This window comes from Syngnathoides biaculeatus, chromosome 20, assembly GCF_019802595.1.
Source record: "Syngnathoides biaculeatus isolate LvHL_M chromosome 20, ASM1980259v1, whole genome shotgun sequence".
NCBI lineage: Eukaryota > Metazoa > Chordata > Actinopteri > Syngnathiformes > Syngnathidae > Syngnathoides > Syngnathoides biaculeatus.
In genome coordinates, this window is record NC_084659.1 from 4,211,744 (window position 1) to 4,229,345 (window position 17,602).

At 42.5% G+C, this 17,602-nt stretch overlaps 1 protein-coding gene across 4 annotated transcripts in view; it reads left to right on the top strand.

Annotated features, from left to right (window-relative positions):
* LOC133493198 (mitochondrial 10-formyltetrahydrofolate dehydrogenase-like) overlaps nucleotides 1-17,602 on the top strand; it is a 212,475-nt gene that overhangs the window by 50,129 nt on the left and 144,744 nt on the right. For all 4 annotated transcript variants that reach the window (XM_061806244.1, XM_061806245.1, XM_061806246.1 and 1 more), the window contains one exon: nucleotides 1,134-1,268. In XM_061806244.1, coding sequence (XP_061662228.1) covers nucleotides 1,134-1,268 — 135 coding nt within the window. The remainder of the gene's footprint in view (nucleotides 1-1,133; nucleotides 1,269-17,602) is intronic.

Genomic DNA, 17,602 nt, shown 5'->3' on the forward strand with positions numbered 1-17,602 from the left:
GCTAGGTACTCTGAACTGGTGTTTGGTGCATAGTCACAAACAACAGTCAAGACTTGTCCCCCAACCTGTAGGCGGAGGGAGGCGACCCTCTCATCCACCGGGGTAAACACCGACGTACAGGCCCCAGCCGAGGAACTAAGAAGTATAACCACACCTGCTCGGTGCCCCTCACCGTGGGCAATTCCAGAGTGGAACAGAGTCTGTCCCCTCTCAAAAGGAGTAGTACTAGAGCCCAAGTGGTGTGTAGAGGTGAGTCCGACTATATCTAATCGGAACTTTTCAACCTCACACACCAACTCTGGTTCCTTCCCTGCCCAAGAGGTGACATTCCATGTCTCTAGAGCTAGTTTCGGAAGCCGAGGATCGGCTCTCCAAGGTCCCCCCTTTGGCCATCGCCCAGCTCACATTGCACCCGACACGTATGGCCCCTCTCACAGGTGGTGAGGCCATGGGAAGGGGGACCCATGTTACCATTTCGGGCTCTTCTTGGCTGAGCCCCATGGGTGCAGGCCCCCGGCCCCCAGGCGCTCGCCTTTGAGCCCCACCTCCATGTCCAGTATCAATACTGTTTGTCTTTTAATCATTCTGGTTAGGGGGGAGTCCTACTTCACGGTTTTTCATATTTTGTGGGGGTTTCTGGTCCTCATTAACTGCAAAAAATGTGGGATGACTGTGATGAGGTGGAGAAGCCCTCTAGTCATGATTTTTGCACTGCAATCCCATCTCCAGGCCTGTCTCTAGAGGGGCCCCTGGTGACCCACGTCCGGGTAAGGGAACCCGAGATCCAATATTTGTACTTGTCATAGGGGATTTGGAGTTATACTTTGTCTGGTCCCATATCTAGGACCTTTTTGCCAAAGCTGGCCCTACCATGTGCATGAAGCCCCAGACAACTTAGCTCCCTGGATCATCGGGAAACACAAACCCCCTCCACCACGATAAGGTGACGGCTCGAGGAGGGGACCACATTCTTTCTTTTTAATTTAAATATTTGAGCTCAGCATAAAAACATTTGTATTATGGTATTAGGTATTATTTTGCAAAGTAAATAAGTACAAATAAATCAGTGCTTGTTTTGATTCTTGGATATCAAATGAACATATACACAATTTGTTAAACTTTTGCCTCCCCAGTTGGTTACCCTATATGGATCAAAAATGTTGCAAGGGTCAGTGCCACCTGGCCAACCATTGGACATTGAAGGCGCATCCATCCCGAGCTTGGTGACAAAAAATGGGCTTGTTCTACATGGAACTGATGGGAAAACTGTGAGTACCAACATCTTAAATGAATGTGCTACATTCACACTGCAGTGCATTACAGTTATCTCTCTCTACTTTGTGCTTCACCTATTGTGGCTTCAGTGCATCATGTTTTTTTTTTTTTTCACCCTACCCTACCCCTCTCCACAAAAAGCCAAATGGCTTTCAGTATGTACAACATTACATGAGGTGCATTGATACAAGGCGACATTCCCATCACAAAATCTTGACCAATGACGAAACAAAAATTGATTAGTTCCCGGCACAACATCGATCAATGAGAGCATGAGTGACTTCATCCTGTGAGCATACTGGTCGTGTATCATCGAAGGCTCTCACATAAATTTTCCTTGTCCCACCCATTTCCTTGTTGTACACATTGTCTCGTCCACGCTTTTGACTGACTTGCATATGTACTGTATTTTAGTGTTGTGTTTGTGATATTTTTTCTTTTTTTCCCCCCGTTTTAAACGAGAATATTTTTTTGATTATGTAGTTACAGTACTGCCCTAGCAAAAGCTTCCTCCGCGGCGCCCGAGAGGTGATGACTACGTGTGCATGTTTATCCTTTTTGGGATCCAGCAGGAGAAATGGACTCCTATCCTTCATGTTCCCAGAATTGAAAAAATGCCAAGCTCACACGACCAGTTTTAATTCTACATGCCAAACTTGGAGAAAAACCCCACCCAAATCCAACCTGAAAACCCTGTCCTCCACACGTTGTGGGAGTACAAAGATGGCGCCCGACTGGCTTCAATCGACATACCTCTCGATGTGTATGTGCTATCCAGTCCAGTTTTTTTTTTTTTTTTTTTAGATCAGTGGGTAAACACAAGAAGCCCAGAGACAATGTTTTGACAATGAGTAGTTGGTAATTTGGTTGATTTGAAGACTCGTCTACTCCTCTTGAAAGTAAGTGAACTTTGTTTCCCTCATCTTCCCCATTTTTTGCTAACCCAGCACAATAACTTGAGTGTTGTGTTATTAAATGTACCATTTTTAGTAACTCACATTTGACGAGCACGACCGTGCGTTCGCACGCTTCCGTGCTCGCAAATCTCCACAATTGAGCACGAAAAATCACGCGCGTTTAAAAAAAAAGACGTTAGACGTTCACCCACCTCGTTGCTTGATTCAGGTGTGGCCAATACTTCGAGTGCATGCATATGAAGGCGCGTCTGGTAAGCCGGCCTCCTTTTACGGCAGTCCCGCAATGCGTAACCCCCAACAATACATCACGATTGCCAAGTATTAAGGTATTTTTAAACTATGTTGCATGGCTGCTAATGTTAGCCACGTGTTGTGCAAACTCTACCTTCAAAACACAGATTATATCTACGTGTAAAATGTAAATAGTGCACCTAAATGAAAATTATTGTTGGTGTTGGTGTTTTGAAATGATGTAGGATCAATTCAATGTGGTCTTATTTGACCAACTTTATTAATATCTGTGTATCGGTTAATAGGCTCCGTAGTGTGCTGTTGTAGTGTTGTTTTTTTTCCACGGACCTCCGACGCGGGTATATATATATATAGCTGTAGAACAGTGTGACAACAGTACGCATCTGTTAATATGTCGCCCACTTTGTTGTCTTTTCCCGTTACCTGCTGCATCATTAAAAAAAAAAAGATAGATGTTAATAGTTGGTCTTGTGAAGGATCTGTTCAAATCTGTCACAAATTCTGGAAAATATTTGGAATTTAATTTCTGCATTTAAAGAACCATATTTCTTTTACTTTGAACATAGACTGTTGGCTTTTTTGACTGTCAATATAGAGATTTGTGTTGTATTTAGGGCTAATATATTTTTTGTTACGTTGGTAGGTAGGTATCAAGATTTATTTGATTATCTTCTAGTCCAGCAGTCATTTTGGTAATACGACAAAGGATAAACTTAATTGAAAATGAGAATCTACACCTTATACCAATATTAAATATTACTGTGGCAAAGTTTATAAAACAGTGGTGAGGCCGGCTGTGATGTACTGATGAGAGACGGTGGCACTGAAGAAACAACAGGAAGCAGAACTGGAGGTGGCAGAAATGAAGATGTTGAGGTTCTTGCTCGGAGTGAGCAGGTTGGATAGGATTAAAAATGAGCTAATTAGAGGCACAGCCAAAATTGGATGTTTTGGAGACAAGGTTTGAGAGGGCAGACTTCGATGGTTTGGACATGTCCAGAGGCGAGAGAGTGAGTATATTGGTAGAAGGGTGCTGAGGATGGCGCTGCCAGGCAAAAGAGCGAGAGGAAGACCAAAGAGAAGGTTGAAGGATGTTGTGAGTGAAGACATGTGGACAGTGGGTGTTAGAGAGTAAGATGCACTTAGATAGGCTTAAATGGAAAAAGATGACACGCTGTGGTGACCCCTAACATGACAAGCCAAAAGGAAAAGAAGATACTGTGGCAAAATAAATTCAATTAGTTTTTTGTTTTAACAAAACAAACTTTACGTTGTCCCAACACTCAAGCTACCTTGCTAAATTTAATCCATCCAGCTATTTTCTCTGCCGCTTATCCTCACAAGGGTTGCAGGAGTGCTGTAGCCGATCCCAGCTGTTAACGGGCAGGAGGCGGGGTACGCCCTGAACTGGTTGACAGCCAATCTCAGGGCACATAAAGACAAAAAGTTGCACTCACAATCACACTAAGGGGCAATTTAGAGTGTCCAATTAATGTTCCATGTTTTGGGGATGTGGGAGGAAACCTGAGTGCCCAGAGAAAAACCACGAAGGCATGGGGAGAGCAAGCAAACACCACACAAGCAGGGCCGGGATCAAACCCTGGACCTCATAACTGTGAGGCCAACATTTTACACCGTTCCGCCTGCTAAATTTCATTATTTTTAATTTTGTGTTTAAATTTTCATTTTCATTGATGCCTCATTCAAATATATTTCTAGGACTTAAGAGTATAAGTGAACAACACATCACCAGGTCATTCTCATCATCCAATTTATGTTGTGTATTTGTTTATCTCAAATTCCACCTTTTAGATTAAAACATGATTTCAAACAGCTTTTGAATCCTGTGACAAACTATATATTTGTGTATTTGACATTATTCATGCAGTGTTAATTCATCAAAGTTATAGAATTTAAAATATTTAAAGTGATAAAGTGTTATCTGGTTTCGTGCATTTAAATATATTAATAATTTCTATCTCTCTTTTATGTAACTTTGACATAGAGTGAGAATTTCAACACAGTAAGTCATAAAGTGAAGTAATGGACAGCAAGAAAAACTGAGTACCTGGAAATTATTATTATTTTATTTAGATATCAATTGGTGGCACAGTGGAGCACCTGTAAATTGTCGGCCTCACAGTTCTGAGGTCCAGGGTTCAATCCCGGCACCACCTGTGTGGAGTTTGCATGTTCTCCTGTGCCTGTGTGGGTTTTCTCCGGGCACTCAGTTTCCTAACCACATCCCAAAAACATGCAACATTAATTGGACACTCGAAACTGCCCCTTGTTGTGATGGTGAGTGCAACTGTTTTCTGTCTCCATGTGCCCTGCAATTGGCTGGAAACCTGTTAAGGGTGTACCCTGTCTCCTGCCCGTTGAGAGCTGGGATAGGCTCCAGCACTCCCGCGACCTCTGTGAGGATAAGCAGCTCAGAAAATGGATGGATAGATTTCAGTTGTCATAAAGCCATTAACTGGGTAGCCTTTATTGATACTAAAATGAATCCAATACTGAATGTCTGCTTAGTTCATGTATTTTTTGTTTAGGGTTACTGTTATTTGTCTGCTCAAACAATCTTATGATGCCTTGGATTGAATCTGGCAAGCAATCATGTGTCTTTATCATAAATATAGTTAATAATTTTTCTCTCAGTCTCACTGTAGTTTTTATTCAGCAAAGGCTAATAGATAATCAACTCTGGAGTAAAGAAATTACTCATTGAAATTTGGTGATATTGCCAGTGTAATGATCTAGAAATTATTTTCACGGAAGGAAAGGATGCAGGCTACTGGCGATGCAGCATCCTATATTCTGTCTTTCTGTGGTTTATGGAACGATTCATCAATACTTACAAAGGTACAAGCATGTCAACTGCATTCAGGTGCAGCATATTTCTTAGCACTATTCATTTAGTTACATTTTCACAATAAATATTTACTGGAGGCTACATGTCAGACAGATAATACGGGTAAATGTGCTATTTAGCTGCTTTTTTTCGTAAAATATAGCCCAATCAGGTACAAAACTGAATTCTATCATGTTTACAGTTTGTTCATATTTATTTCAATGGCAAAATGCCGTTTTTTCTTTGTATAAATTACAGAGGCCTGTCTTTTCCTTTCTCGAATGCCGTACTTACCATATGTTTTCGAAAATAATGTGCAATTTTTTTCCAAAAATATTTTCAAAAAGTCAATAGAGGGCATTATATTTAGGTATGGATAAAAAATACAATCACATTGTATAGGGTTAGGTTAGCTATATAGACATTTCTAAATCCATTAGCATAGCATATTTGTTGCTACTGCACCAAACATCAAAAACATTTGCCCCTGAGTTTATTTTAACTCAAACGAAGACAAAAGTCGACTACAAGGGCTAGTTTTGCAGCCACTTTTAAAAGAAATGTGTCATCACTCCAGCCAATGACACGACCAAACCAGAAGCAAACCAACGTGAGCTGAAACTATGTAGAACGACCGTATGATCATTTAAAAAAAACGGAATAGCGCACACAATTGAAATGCTTGCTTTTTTTTTTTTAAAAAGTGCCCATTACCCTCATTTCTACAGAGTTTGAGCTTTTGTTTTGATCGCGACCTGATGCTATGAAGAGCTGCTACAGATTGTAGTCTAAACGGGGCAAGAGGCTGCGATGTTAGCACGGTGGACCTTCCCCTCAAAGCGCTGAAAATGACATAAAGGGAACCAAGACTCTTAGGATACAAAAAAAAATTTTCCTTACAAAGACCATGGATGATCCCTGACGCAGTCCAACCTCCACTATTCGAACATATTTCTCCGGCACACCAGACTCACGCATGCAGTACCACAGTTCCTTCTCTTGGTCCTCTGTCATAGGCTTTCTCGATCCACAGACACAATGTAGCTCTTTCTGACCTTCTCTGTACTTTTCCACTAGCATCCTCAAGGCTAATAATGTATCTGTGGTACTCTTTCGCGGATTGAAACCATACTGTTGCTCGCAGATACTTACTTCTGTCCTGAGTCCAGCCTCCACTACTCTTTCCCATAACTTCATTGTGTGCCTCATCAACTTTATTCCTCTGTAATTCCCACAGCTCCCTAAATCGCATTTGTTCTTAAAAATGGGAACTAACACACTTTTGCTCCATTCTTCAGGGATCCTCTCGCCCGCTAGTGTTCAGTTGAATAAGTTGGTCAAAAACTCCACGGCCACCTCTCCAAATTGCTTCCATACCTCCACTGGTATGTCATTAGGACCAACTGCCTTTCCATTTTTCATCCTCATTAGTGCCTTTCTAACTTCACCCTTATAATCACTGCCACTTCCTGGTCCTTCACACTTCAGAATCAGCTTTATTGGCCAAGTGTGTCAAAACACACAAGGAATTTTTCTCCGGAAAGTCGATGCTGCCCTGGTACAACATTCAGTATTCATTCAAAGAACAACAAAGTAATAAGAACAAAGCAGAAGAGACATTTCTGTGGATAGGAACTATTCCTTCTAAGATTCCCAGATGTGCAAGATGTAAAGTCTTCTACATTTAGAACAGTGAAGAGATAAGAGTGTGTCAACGTCCCACATTGTGTTAATCTTGTACAGAGTGCCTTTACCCGTTCGTGGTTGCTTTTATAGACCAGTGCAATGACAGTTGTGCAAAGGGAGCACAAGTGACGAATCGTGCGATAGTCTACAAAATGTTTTACTAATACTGATTACACCGGCAGAATGTGAGTGTCCCAACAATAGCACAAGGCAGAAAATAGTAGGTGCGCTGATCAAGAATTTAATGACTTAATTGCCAGAGTGAAAAAACTGTTCCAATGGCTGCTATTTTTGACTTGCATTGATTTGTAGCGCTTTCCTGATCGAAGGAGCTGGAAGAGATGGGGGCCAGGATGTAGAGGGTATGAAAGGATCCTACCTGCTTTTGACCAAGTTCGAGTTGCTTGCAAGTCTTCAACAGAGGGCAGATGCCGAGAATCCATTCAACGATTTTGATTGGCCGTGGTAGTCAAGGTTGGCCTTTTTTGTGGTGGCCCCAAACCAGACTGTGGTGGAGGTACACAGTACTGATTGGATGACTGCTGTGTAGAACTATCTCATCAGCTCTTGTGACAGGCCGTGCTTCCTCAGAAGCTGCAAGAAATACATCCTTTGCTGGGCTTTTTTGAGGATGGTGTTGGTGTTTGTCTCCCACTTCAGGTCCTCTGAAACTATAATTCCCGAGAACTTGAATTTCTTGAGGGTTGACACAAGAGTGTTGTACAGGGTCAGGGGCAGCTGTGCGGCAGGATGCCTCCCGAAGTCCACAACCATCTCTGGACTATTTAGTGTCTTCAACGTCACGTTGTGTTGGCCACACCAAAGTTCCAGTCACTTCCTGTCGATATGCAGACACGTCACCGTCTTTGATGAGGCCCATGACCGAGGTGTCATCTGTGAACTTTCGGAGTTTGACATTTGGATGGCACGAGGTGAGGTCATTTGTGTAGAATGAGAAGAGCAGAGGGGAGAGGACACAACCTTGGGGTGCCATGGTGCTGATAGTGCGCGTGGATGAGGTGGTGTGTCCCAGCCTCACTTTGTGTGTCCTGCCCGTCAGGAAGTTGTAGATCCACCGGGACATGGCAGGTGAGATGCTGAGCTGGAGAAGTTTGGAGGAGAGGAGTTCGGGGATGATGGTATTCAACGCAGAGGTGAAGTCCATGAACAGGATCCACGCATAGATACGCTTGCTGTCGAGATGTTCAAGGATGAAGTGCAAACCCAAGTTGATGGCATCATCCACAGACCTGTTAGCTCGATAGACAAATTGCAGTGGGTCCAGCTGGGGACCTGTGACGCTCTTGAGTTGGTTCAGTACAAGGCATTCAAAGAAGTTCATGAGCACAGATGTCAAGGCAAGAGCCCTGTAGTCATGAAGACCTGAGACTGCTGCTTTTTTTGGAGACTGGTATTATAGTGGAACGTTTGAAGCAGGTTGGTACTCCACACAGTTCAAGAGACCTGTTGAAAATCTTTGTGAAGACAGGAGCAAGTTGTTCTGTGCAGACTTGTACGCAGGATGGGGACACAAGGTCAGGGCCCAGGGTTTGTTGATCTTTTGATGTTTGAAGATCTGTCTCACGTCCCTTTCATGGATCTTAAACAGTGGAGTGGAAGGTGGTGCTGCTTGGTGGGTGCATGGTGTGGAAGTTTCTATTTTGAATCTGTAGTAAAAGCTATTTACAGTGTCTTGTGAAAGTATTCGGCTCCCTTGACCTTTTCAAGCTTTCACCACATTTCAGACTTCAAACATAAAGATGTAAAATTTTCATTTTTTGTCAAGAATCAACAACAAATGGGACACAATCGTGAAGCGGAATGAAATTTATTCGATATTTTTTACTTTAAAAAAAAAAACTCACTGCAGAAGTTCAGTGAGGAGCTCTGAATGAACCACTGTTAACTGATGTTAAATAGACTCCACCTGTGTGCAATCAAGTCTTCGTATAAATGCACCTGCACTGTGAGTCTCAGGGTTCTGTTTAAAGTGCAGAGAGCATCATGAAGACCAAGGAACACACCAGGGAGGTCCAAAGAGCTTTAAACATCTCAAGGAGAACTGTAAAAGATATTTTTTGAAAGGGAAAGAATATCAGACAACTGCAAATCTACCAAGACCCGGCCATCCCTCTAAACTTTCATCTCAAACAAGGAGAAGACTGATCAGAGATGCAATCAAGAGGCTCATGATTACTCTGGATGAACTGCAGAGATCCACAGCTGAGGTGGGAGAGTCTGTCTATAGGACAACAATCAGTTGTACACTGCACAAATCTGGCCTTTACGGAGGAGTGGAAAGAAGAAACCCATTTCTCAAAGATATCCATAAAAAGTCTTGTTTAAAGTTTGCCACAAGCCACCTGGAAGACACACCAAACATGTGGAAAAAGGTGCTCTGGTCAGAAGAAACCAAAATCGAACTTTTTGGCCACAATGCAAAACAATATGTTTGCCATAAAAGCAACACAGCTCATCACACTGAACATGCCATACCCACTGTCAAATGTGGTGGTGGCAGCCTTATGGTTTGGGCCTGCTTTTCCTCACCAGGGACATGGAAGATGGTTAAAATTAAAGGGAAGATGAATGGAGCCAAATATAGGACCATTATGGAAGAATACCTGCTGGAGTCTGCAAGAGACCTGAGATTGGGACGGAGATTTATCTTCCAACTGGACAATGATCCAAAACATAAAGCCAGATCTACAATGGAATGGTTCACAAATAAACTTATCCAGGTGTTAGAATGGCCAAGCCCCGCTAAAAACCTTCCATTAAAAATTCTACAGAAATCTGTAGACTTCTTTAGAATTTGTACAGAACAACTTCTTCTATAGAGCTTTGGCTGTGGTTTTCTATAGAATTTCTACTGACCAATGAATTTCTATATAAATTCCAAAGTTTTTAGCAGGCAGTCAATGTCCAGACCTGAATCCAATTGAGAATGTGTGGACAGAGCTGAAGACTGCTGTTCACAAGTTCTCCATCCAACTTCACTGAGCTCGAGCTGTTTTGCAAAGAAGAATGAGCAAGAATTTCAGGTTTTTGATGTGCAAAACTGATAGACATTCACCAAGCGACTTGCAGCTGTAGTTGCAGCAAAAGAGGGCGCTACAAAGTATTAATGCAAGGGGGCCAAATAATGTTGCACATCCCACTTTGCAGGATTTTATTTGTTTAAAAAGTTTAAAATGTCCAATAAATTTTATACCACTTTACGATTGTGTCCCACCTGTTGATTCTTGACAAAAAATTTAAATTTTACATCTTTATGTTTAAAGCCTGAAATGTGGTGATATGGTGAAACGTTCAACGGGGCTGAATACTTTCACAAGGCACTGTAGGTCGTCAGGTAGCCCGCTCTTGTTTTCTTCTCAGGGGAATCGTCGCTCGTAGTTAGTGAGCAATTGTAATCCATGCCAAACTAATTTGGTGTCATTTGCGCCATGATATTTTTCCAGTTTAACTGCATACTCCAATGTTAAAAAATGTTCTTGCCTCTTCTACGTTTCCTTCTGTCTCATTTTCTTTATTCATCAACTTCTCAAAGTATTCTTTCCATCTATTTACCACACTACTGGCGCCTGTCAATACATTTCCATCTCTATCCTTAATCACCCCTACCTGCTGTACATCCTTCGATCCCTCTGTCTGGCCAACTTGAAGGGATCCTTTTCTCTTTCTTTCGTGTCCAAGTAGGTGTACGTCGTTATATGCCTTGTTTCGCCTTCGCCACCTCTAACTTTGCCTTACGTCACATCTTAAAGTATTCCTTTCGCCTCTCCTCAGTCCTCTGTGTCCCACTTCTTCTTCGCTCTCCTCTTCCCTTGTTTGACTTCCTGTAATTTGGGGTTCCACCACCAAGTCTCCGCCCCTTTTCTCCCAGAAGACACACCAAGTACTCTCATGTCTGTCTCTCTGATCACCTTATCTGTAGTAGTCCAGTCTTCAAACATGTATTGGAGTCTTGTATACATTGTCTTAAATAACTGATCATTCGGAAATATGCAGTACTTTGTTTATATTGTCACATGGTGACATTACAGAAACACCTGAACAGACAGAATTACTCATTCCATTTCGTGACAGACTCCTGATCGTCACAACTGTTTACTGGACCGACTCCTTTCCAGTCTTGTCCTCATGGGCCCCAGTTAACCTCACACACCGATATTTTTGTAGTCTTGCTTGGGTCAATTTACCTAATTTTAGTCACACCTTTGAGTGAGCAGGTTGGATTGGATTAGAAATGAGCTCATTAGAGGGACAGCCACAGTTGAATGTTTTGGAGACAAGGTTAGAGAGAGCAGACTTCGATGGTTTGGACATGTCCAGAGGTGAGAGAGTGAGTATATTGATACAAGGTTGCTGAGAATGAAGTTGCCAGGCAAAAGAGCGAGAGGAAGACCAAGACGGTGGGTGTTAGAAAGATGCACGAGATAGGCTTAGATGGAAAAGATGACACGCTGTGGCGATCCCTAATCGGGACAAAATGAAAGGAAAAGAAGAAGAGTCTTAAATAACTGATCATTCGGAAATGTGCAGTATATTGTTTATATTGTCACATGGTGACGTTACCAAAACACCTGAATAAACAGAATTAGTCATCGAATGTTGTGACAGACTACTGGTTGACATAACTCTTTACCAGACTGAAACCTTTCCAGTCTTGTCCTGATGGGGTCCTGTTAACCTCACACGTATATTTTTGCAGTCTTGATGATTTTATCTAATTTTATCTAATTTTAGTCACACCTTTCAATTTCGAATAATTCTATATTGTCAGTGTAATGACAGAATTACTCATCACATGTTGTGACAGATTCTTGAGTGTCATAACTGTTTACCAGACTCCTTTCCAGTCTTGCCCTCATAGGTCCCAGTTAACCTCACACACACAGATAATTTTGTCGCCTTACTTTATGTCACACACGCTTGTTTCTAGTCTTGCCCAAATGGGGCCCTCATGTAGGGGTCTGACTCTTACCACCAGGACAGTATAGGTTGCAGTTCGATTATCGACTTTGTAAACGTGTCATTGGACTTGTGGCCACATGTCATGTCCAGTCTGGTGATGAGACTGGCAAAGTTATCAACTGATCACCACCTTGTGGTGAATTGGCTCCGATAGTGGGGGAAGATGCTGGTCCGAAGTTGCAGGCCCAAATGTATTGTGACCGTCTGCTGGGAATGGGTTGCAGAATCCCTTACCAAAAGGTGTTTCAACTCCACCCTCCGACAGAACTTTGCTCATGTTCCGGGTGAGGCAAGGGACATCAAGTCCGACAATATTCCGCGCCTTCCTGAGGCGGCTGGCCGGAGCTTTGAATGTAAGACTGTCAGTACAAGTCATGGCTTCAATCCCCGAACACATTGGTGGGTACCAGAGGACCTCCTCACTCCCACCAACACGTCTTCCCAAGAGGAAGCAGAGTCTGGGTTTTCTGAGGCAGGCTCTCCCATCTCTGGTGTTGAGGTCACTGAGGTCCTTAAAAAGCTCCTCAGTCTCAAGGTCCTGGTGGGTGAGATTCGCCCACAGTTGCTAAAGTCTCTGGATGTTGTGGGTCTGTCCTGAATGACATACCTCTGCAACATCCTGTGGACATCAGGGACCGTACCTCTGATATGGCAGACTGGGGACGTGGTCCCCCTTTTCAGAAGGGAGAACCGGAATATGTGTCCCAACTATTGAGGGATCAGACTCCTCGGCCTCCCTGGTAAGTTCTTTTAAGAGGTGCTGGCGAGCAATGTCCATCGGGAATTTGAATCTCAGAATCAGGAGGAGGAACAATGCGGTTTTCGTCCTGGCTGTGGACCAATGAACCACCCCTACACGCTTGGCAGTGTCCTCGAGGCTTCATGGGAGTTTGCCCAACCAATCTGCATGTCTTTTGGGGATTTGGAGAAAGTGTTTGACTGTGTTCCTCTGGCAGTCCTGTTGATGGTGCTTTGGGAGTATGCGGTACTGAACCCTCTGATGTGGGCTGTATGGTCCCTGTACAACTGGTGTCAGAGTTTGGTCCGCAATGTGCGCATTCCCCGTGCTGAAAAGTCTCCTTGTGATGAATGCACATGCGTTGCTAACAGGGGAACTCTGGGTACTTAGCAGACGCTTACTGGCAAATGTACCAGTCTCATAGTTCCCCTTCTTCTCCATAGAGGGAGCTAAAATACGTTATAACTTAACCCCAACCCTAACCTTAACCTTTCAATGATCGGATCTCTTCCCCAAACCCTTTCCCTAACCACAAGCTTCCAACCCAGTCCTAGTCCCAAAACACTTACCTTTTTCCCATACTTACCTTTTCCACAATCCGATCCCCTTCCCCAAACCCTTTCCCTAATCATAACCTTACTAAATTCATTTAATTAATTAATTAGAGAGGATGGTGGTAATAGACATAATTTTGGAAGGAGGCAGAAACATATAATTCCGTTTATTGACAACATTAAATTCTAAAAGCATAGTAAAGAAAAAAACACAATTCGTCAATTTTCACAGTACAAAAAACGTTTATTAGAATCAACTGGAACTCAAACAGTTGACAAACAGACATCGACAAGACATGACGTCCATTTGGACACGACTCAACACAACTTGACTGACTATAAGAGAGTAAGCTACGCCTGATGAAGGCTCACATTAGCCGAAACGTTGCACAAAAGGCTTACTCGCTGGGTAACGACTTGGGGAAGATGTCTTTACCTCAAATTGGAGGTTGGTGGAATTCGCAACTACAATAGAAGGAGGTGGCACGCATAATTGGACATTCTAAATTATAGTTCATTTAAAGGAAAGTGAAGTAATTGGCTAACAAAAACCTAATTAAATGGAAATTGCAACTTGTTTTGTTAGTGAATTTAGGATGAAGAACACCTTGATCCTGGCTCACATCTCTGGAGCTAGATGGCCCGAGCATTTTTTCTCCTGGCTTCTCCTGGAAGATGCTCATCTTACAATGCCTAACCTTAAAACAAAAGTTGATAAAAAGATATCCACATATATGTACATTTGCTGTGTTCGTCTTTCTGAGATGTCCATAGCGAACATGAAGACTCTGCAATAAGTTGTCGAATGGCACATGATGAAGCATGGATCGAGATGTAGCAGAATGGCCGGAAGTTTACTAAATACATGTGGATGCGCATTAATATATGCGCATGGGCATTACTCACAAAGAGACCTTGCAGCACTGGGAGCGCTCAGACCGTCACACTGGCACTAAGTCGGAGGAGTTTCCGATGAGGGTTGGACTTCGCTGAGGCTGCCCTTTATCGATTCCGTTCTTAATTATTATGGACAGACTTTCTAGGCATGGCCGAGGCATAGAAGGTGTCCAATTTTGTGGCCTCAATATTGCATATCTGCTTTATGTAGATGATGTGGTTCTGTTATTTTTATCAAACCGTGATCTCCAACTCTTACTGGTGCGGATCACAGCCGAAATGAGAATCAGCACCTCCAAAACTGAGACCACGGTCATCAGTCAGACAAGGGTGGCATGCCCTCTCCAGGTCGGAGATGAGATCCTGCCCCAAGCAAAGGAGTTTAAGTATCTTGGGGTTTTGTTCACGACTGAGGGGATAATAAAATGCAAGATCGACAGGCGGATCGGTGCAGCATCTGTTAGTCAGTGATGCGGACTTTCTATCAGTCCGCGATGGTGAACAAGAAGCTAAGTCGAAAGGCAAAGCTCTTGATTTACTGGTCATTCTACATTCCTGCCTTCACCTATGGGCACAAATGACTGAAGATCCTGAACACAAGCAGCCAAAATGAGTTTCCCCTGCAGGGTGTCTGGCCTCTCCCGTAAAGAGAAGGTGAGAAGCTCAGTCATCCGGGAGGAGCTCACAATGGAGCCGCTCCTTCTCCGCTTTGAGAGGTCCCAGATGAAATGGCTGTGCCGTCTGATTCGGATGCCTCCTCAGTGAGGTGTTCCAGGCATGCCTCACTGGAATGAGAGCCAGTGGACGACCAAGGACACGGTGGAGAGACTATGTCTGTAAGGTGGCCTGGGAGTTCCTCACAATCCCCCTGGAAGAGCTGGATGAAGTGCCTGGGGAGAAGAAACTTTGGGCGTCCCTGCTAATGATACGGGCCCCGCAACCCAACCTCGAATAACCAGAAGAAGATAGATCAATGGATGTTGCATTATCAGAAACAAAGAAGTGGGAAGTGTTTTCCTTTGGTCAATGTAAATTCCAAGTTTCAAAAGCTAAAATTCTGAATGTTTGCCTTCATTTGAGGTTAAACAGATGTCTCCACTATACCGCTCAAAAAAAACTAAAGGCTTTGCTTTGCTATTGATTGCTATGGGAGGGTACAGTATGTACACAAATCCAGTTGTTTCAGTTCTTAACATTTAATTTTCTTTAACACTTTCTTTAACGTGTTTTGATGACTACATTGGTAAGCAAGCTGTGATTAAACGAAACTGGGGACCTGCAGAAGTTGATATCATGAAGAGTGATCTCCGCAAGTACAAAAAATTGAACCAGGTGCCAGGTAAAGATGAATGTCAGCGTTGTATAGGTGCAGATATTGACGCATTTGAAACAACAGACTGGAGACCAGTCAAACAGTATATCCACAACAGAATCACTTCTCAGAAAAGAAGGCTCCAATGAAAATATTTTGTATTTTTGTTTATATTTGTATTTTTTGGTATTTGATTTTTTTTTTGTTTGTTACACTTTAAGCTGTGTCACGAATAATAAATCAAGCGCTGATTTACCGAACATCTTGTGCTTTTGGAAATATTCTGTGCTAATTTCTTCCAGTTGCTACACACACATGCTGTGCTTGAATGTTTGTTTTTTTATTTAATTTACAAATGTAATCTGGAGCCTTGTACTACATTAAATTGTAAAAGTAGTAATAGTGGTAAGGTATGTTACAAAGGCGAGCACCAGTAGAGATGGAGGTTGGTCAAAGAATGGTTTACATCATTCCAAATAGATTCTTTGCAATGATGACTTGCATGATTGTTAAGAAAATGATAGAGAAACTAGACCTGTGTTTATAATTACAGAGCAATTGATGGATTCCCTGGCAATTGATGAATTAATCAATAAAGATAAAAAATGACCTGTTTGCCAGGAACACTTTTCCAGGGGCGTTTGCCACCTTCCCTTCCATTGTAGCATGACAAATGAGGACCCAATGGGATAGTATAAGTACACGTCAGCCTGTGCCTTGCCTTTGCGCCCTCATCTCAACCACCCATCGTTGGATGAAGTGGGAAGAATGATTAAGTTACTCCAGCCTATTCTAAACACTTAACTCCCTGTGATGACATAAAAAAATGATAGATCAGTGTGTATTTGTATCTGTGATGACATAAAAATGATAGATCTGTATGTATTTGTGTGTGAATTTGTGGAAGTGAACCTCAGAATGTTGGGGATGGTAGAAACAGAGCTTGTGGAAGTGGACCTCAGAATGTTGGGAATTGTAGAAACAGAGCCCCACAACTGACGAAAAAAAAAAAGCTTCAAATTCTGGTGATAGTTGTGATTACGATTTTTTTTTTAACTGCCTGATTTTTTGCAGAGCTGTATAACCACTGGAAAGAATGGATCCCACAAATGTACAAGTTTAGTGTGGACCCCACATATGGAGAAAAGAGAGTATAAGTGTGTGTGCGTGCATACGTGTGTGTGTGAGAGAGAGAGAGAAAGAGAGATGTGACTCTGCAGGTGTCTGGAAATGCAGCGTGGGCAGTTGCTAATGTGTACAGTTTACATATTAAGCGAGGGCGACCAGGGAAGAGGACTGTTTTAGAGAGGACACGCTGATGCTGAGTCCTTAAAGGTTCTAATAAAGTCTTCCGAGCAGCAAACTGGTGCTTCATACCATTATTGTTCCCACCACCAAGGCGTCTACCGTGCATTTCCCAACAATGGTCAGGCGACTGTTGCTGGAAAGATGAACAAAGTTTTACAATTAAAGATCTAAGTAAATACATGTACTGTTGTAATCTTAGTCTCAAATATGTCAAGTAGAAATGCTGATTACTTATTTTAATCAGTCAGGTACCAGGATAGACATACATGAAAATTCCTGGGTTGTGTGAGTGGGGTTGGGGTAGTGTGTGTGTGTGTGTGTGTGTGTGTGTGTGTGTGTGTGTGTGTGTGTGTGAAGTCCTACTTTGCGGTTTTTCACATTTCGGCTAGGGTTCTGGTCCCAATTAACGGTTAAAAAACGAGAGATTACTGTATGCTCTTTTAAAAACAAAAAATCTTATGTGATGTTTTTATGTAGTCGTTCATATTATAAAAACAAATTAAGCTTACAGTGGATGGATTGAGTCCATGACATCACACGCATAAGCACAAAATAAGAAGTCAAATTGTTCATGCACACAAAGACAAGCGGCATGTTTACAGAAGTGAATATGGCTCCTTGCATTAATCTCATCATGAGGTGTTTGTGGCAATTTCAAGGACTTTGTTCAACTGGAGCCCATATTTTCTTCTATTTATCGGTTTTAAAATATCTTTTTGTCATGTTCTGTTTTATCCTTGTCTGCCGTTGGTTTTGTACTTTGTGCCCCGAGGTGTGATTGTGAGTGCGGGTGTTTGTCTCAATGTGCCCTGCGATAGGCTGGCAACCAGTTTA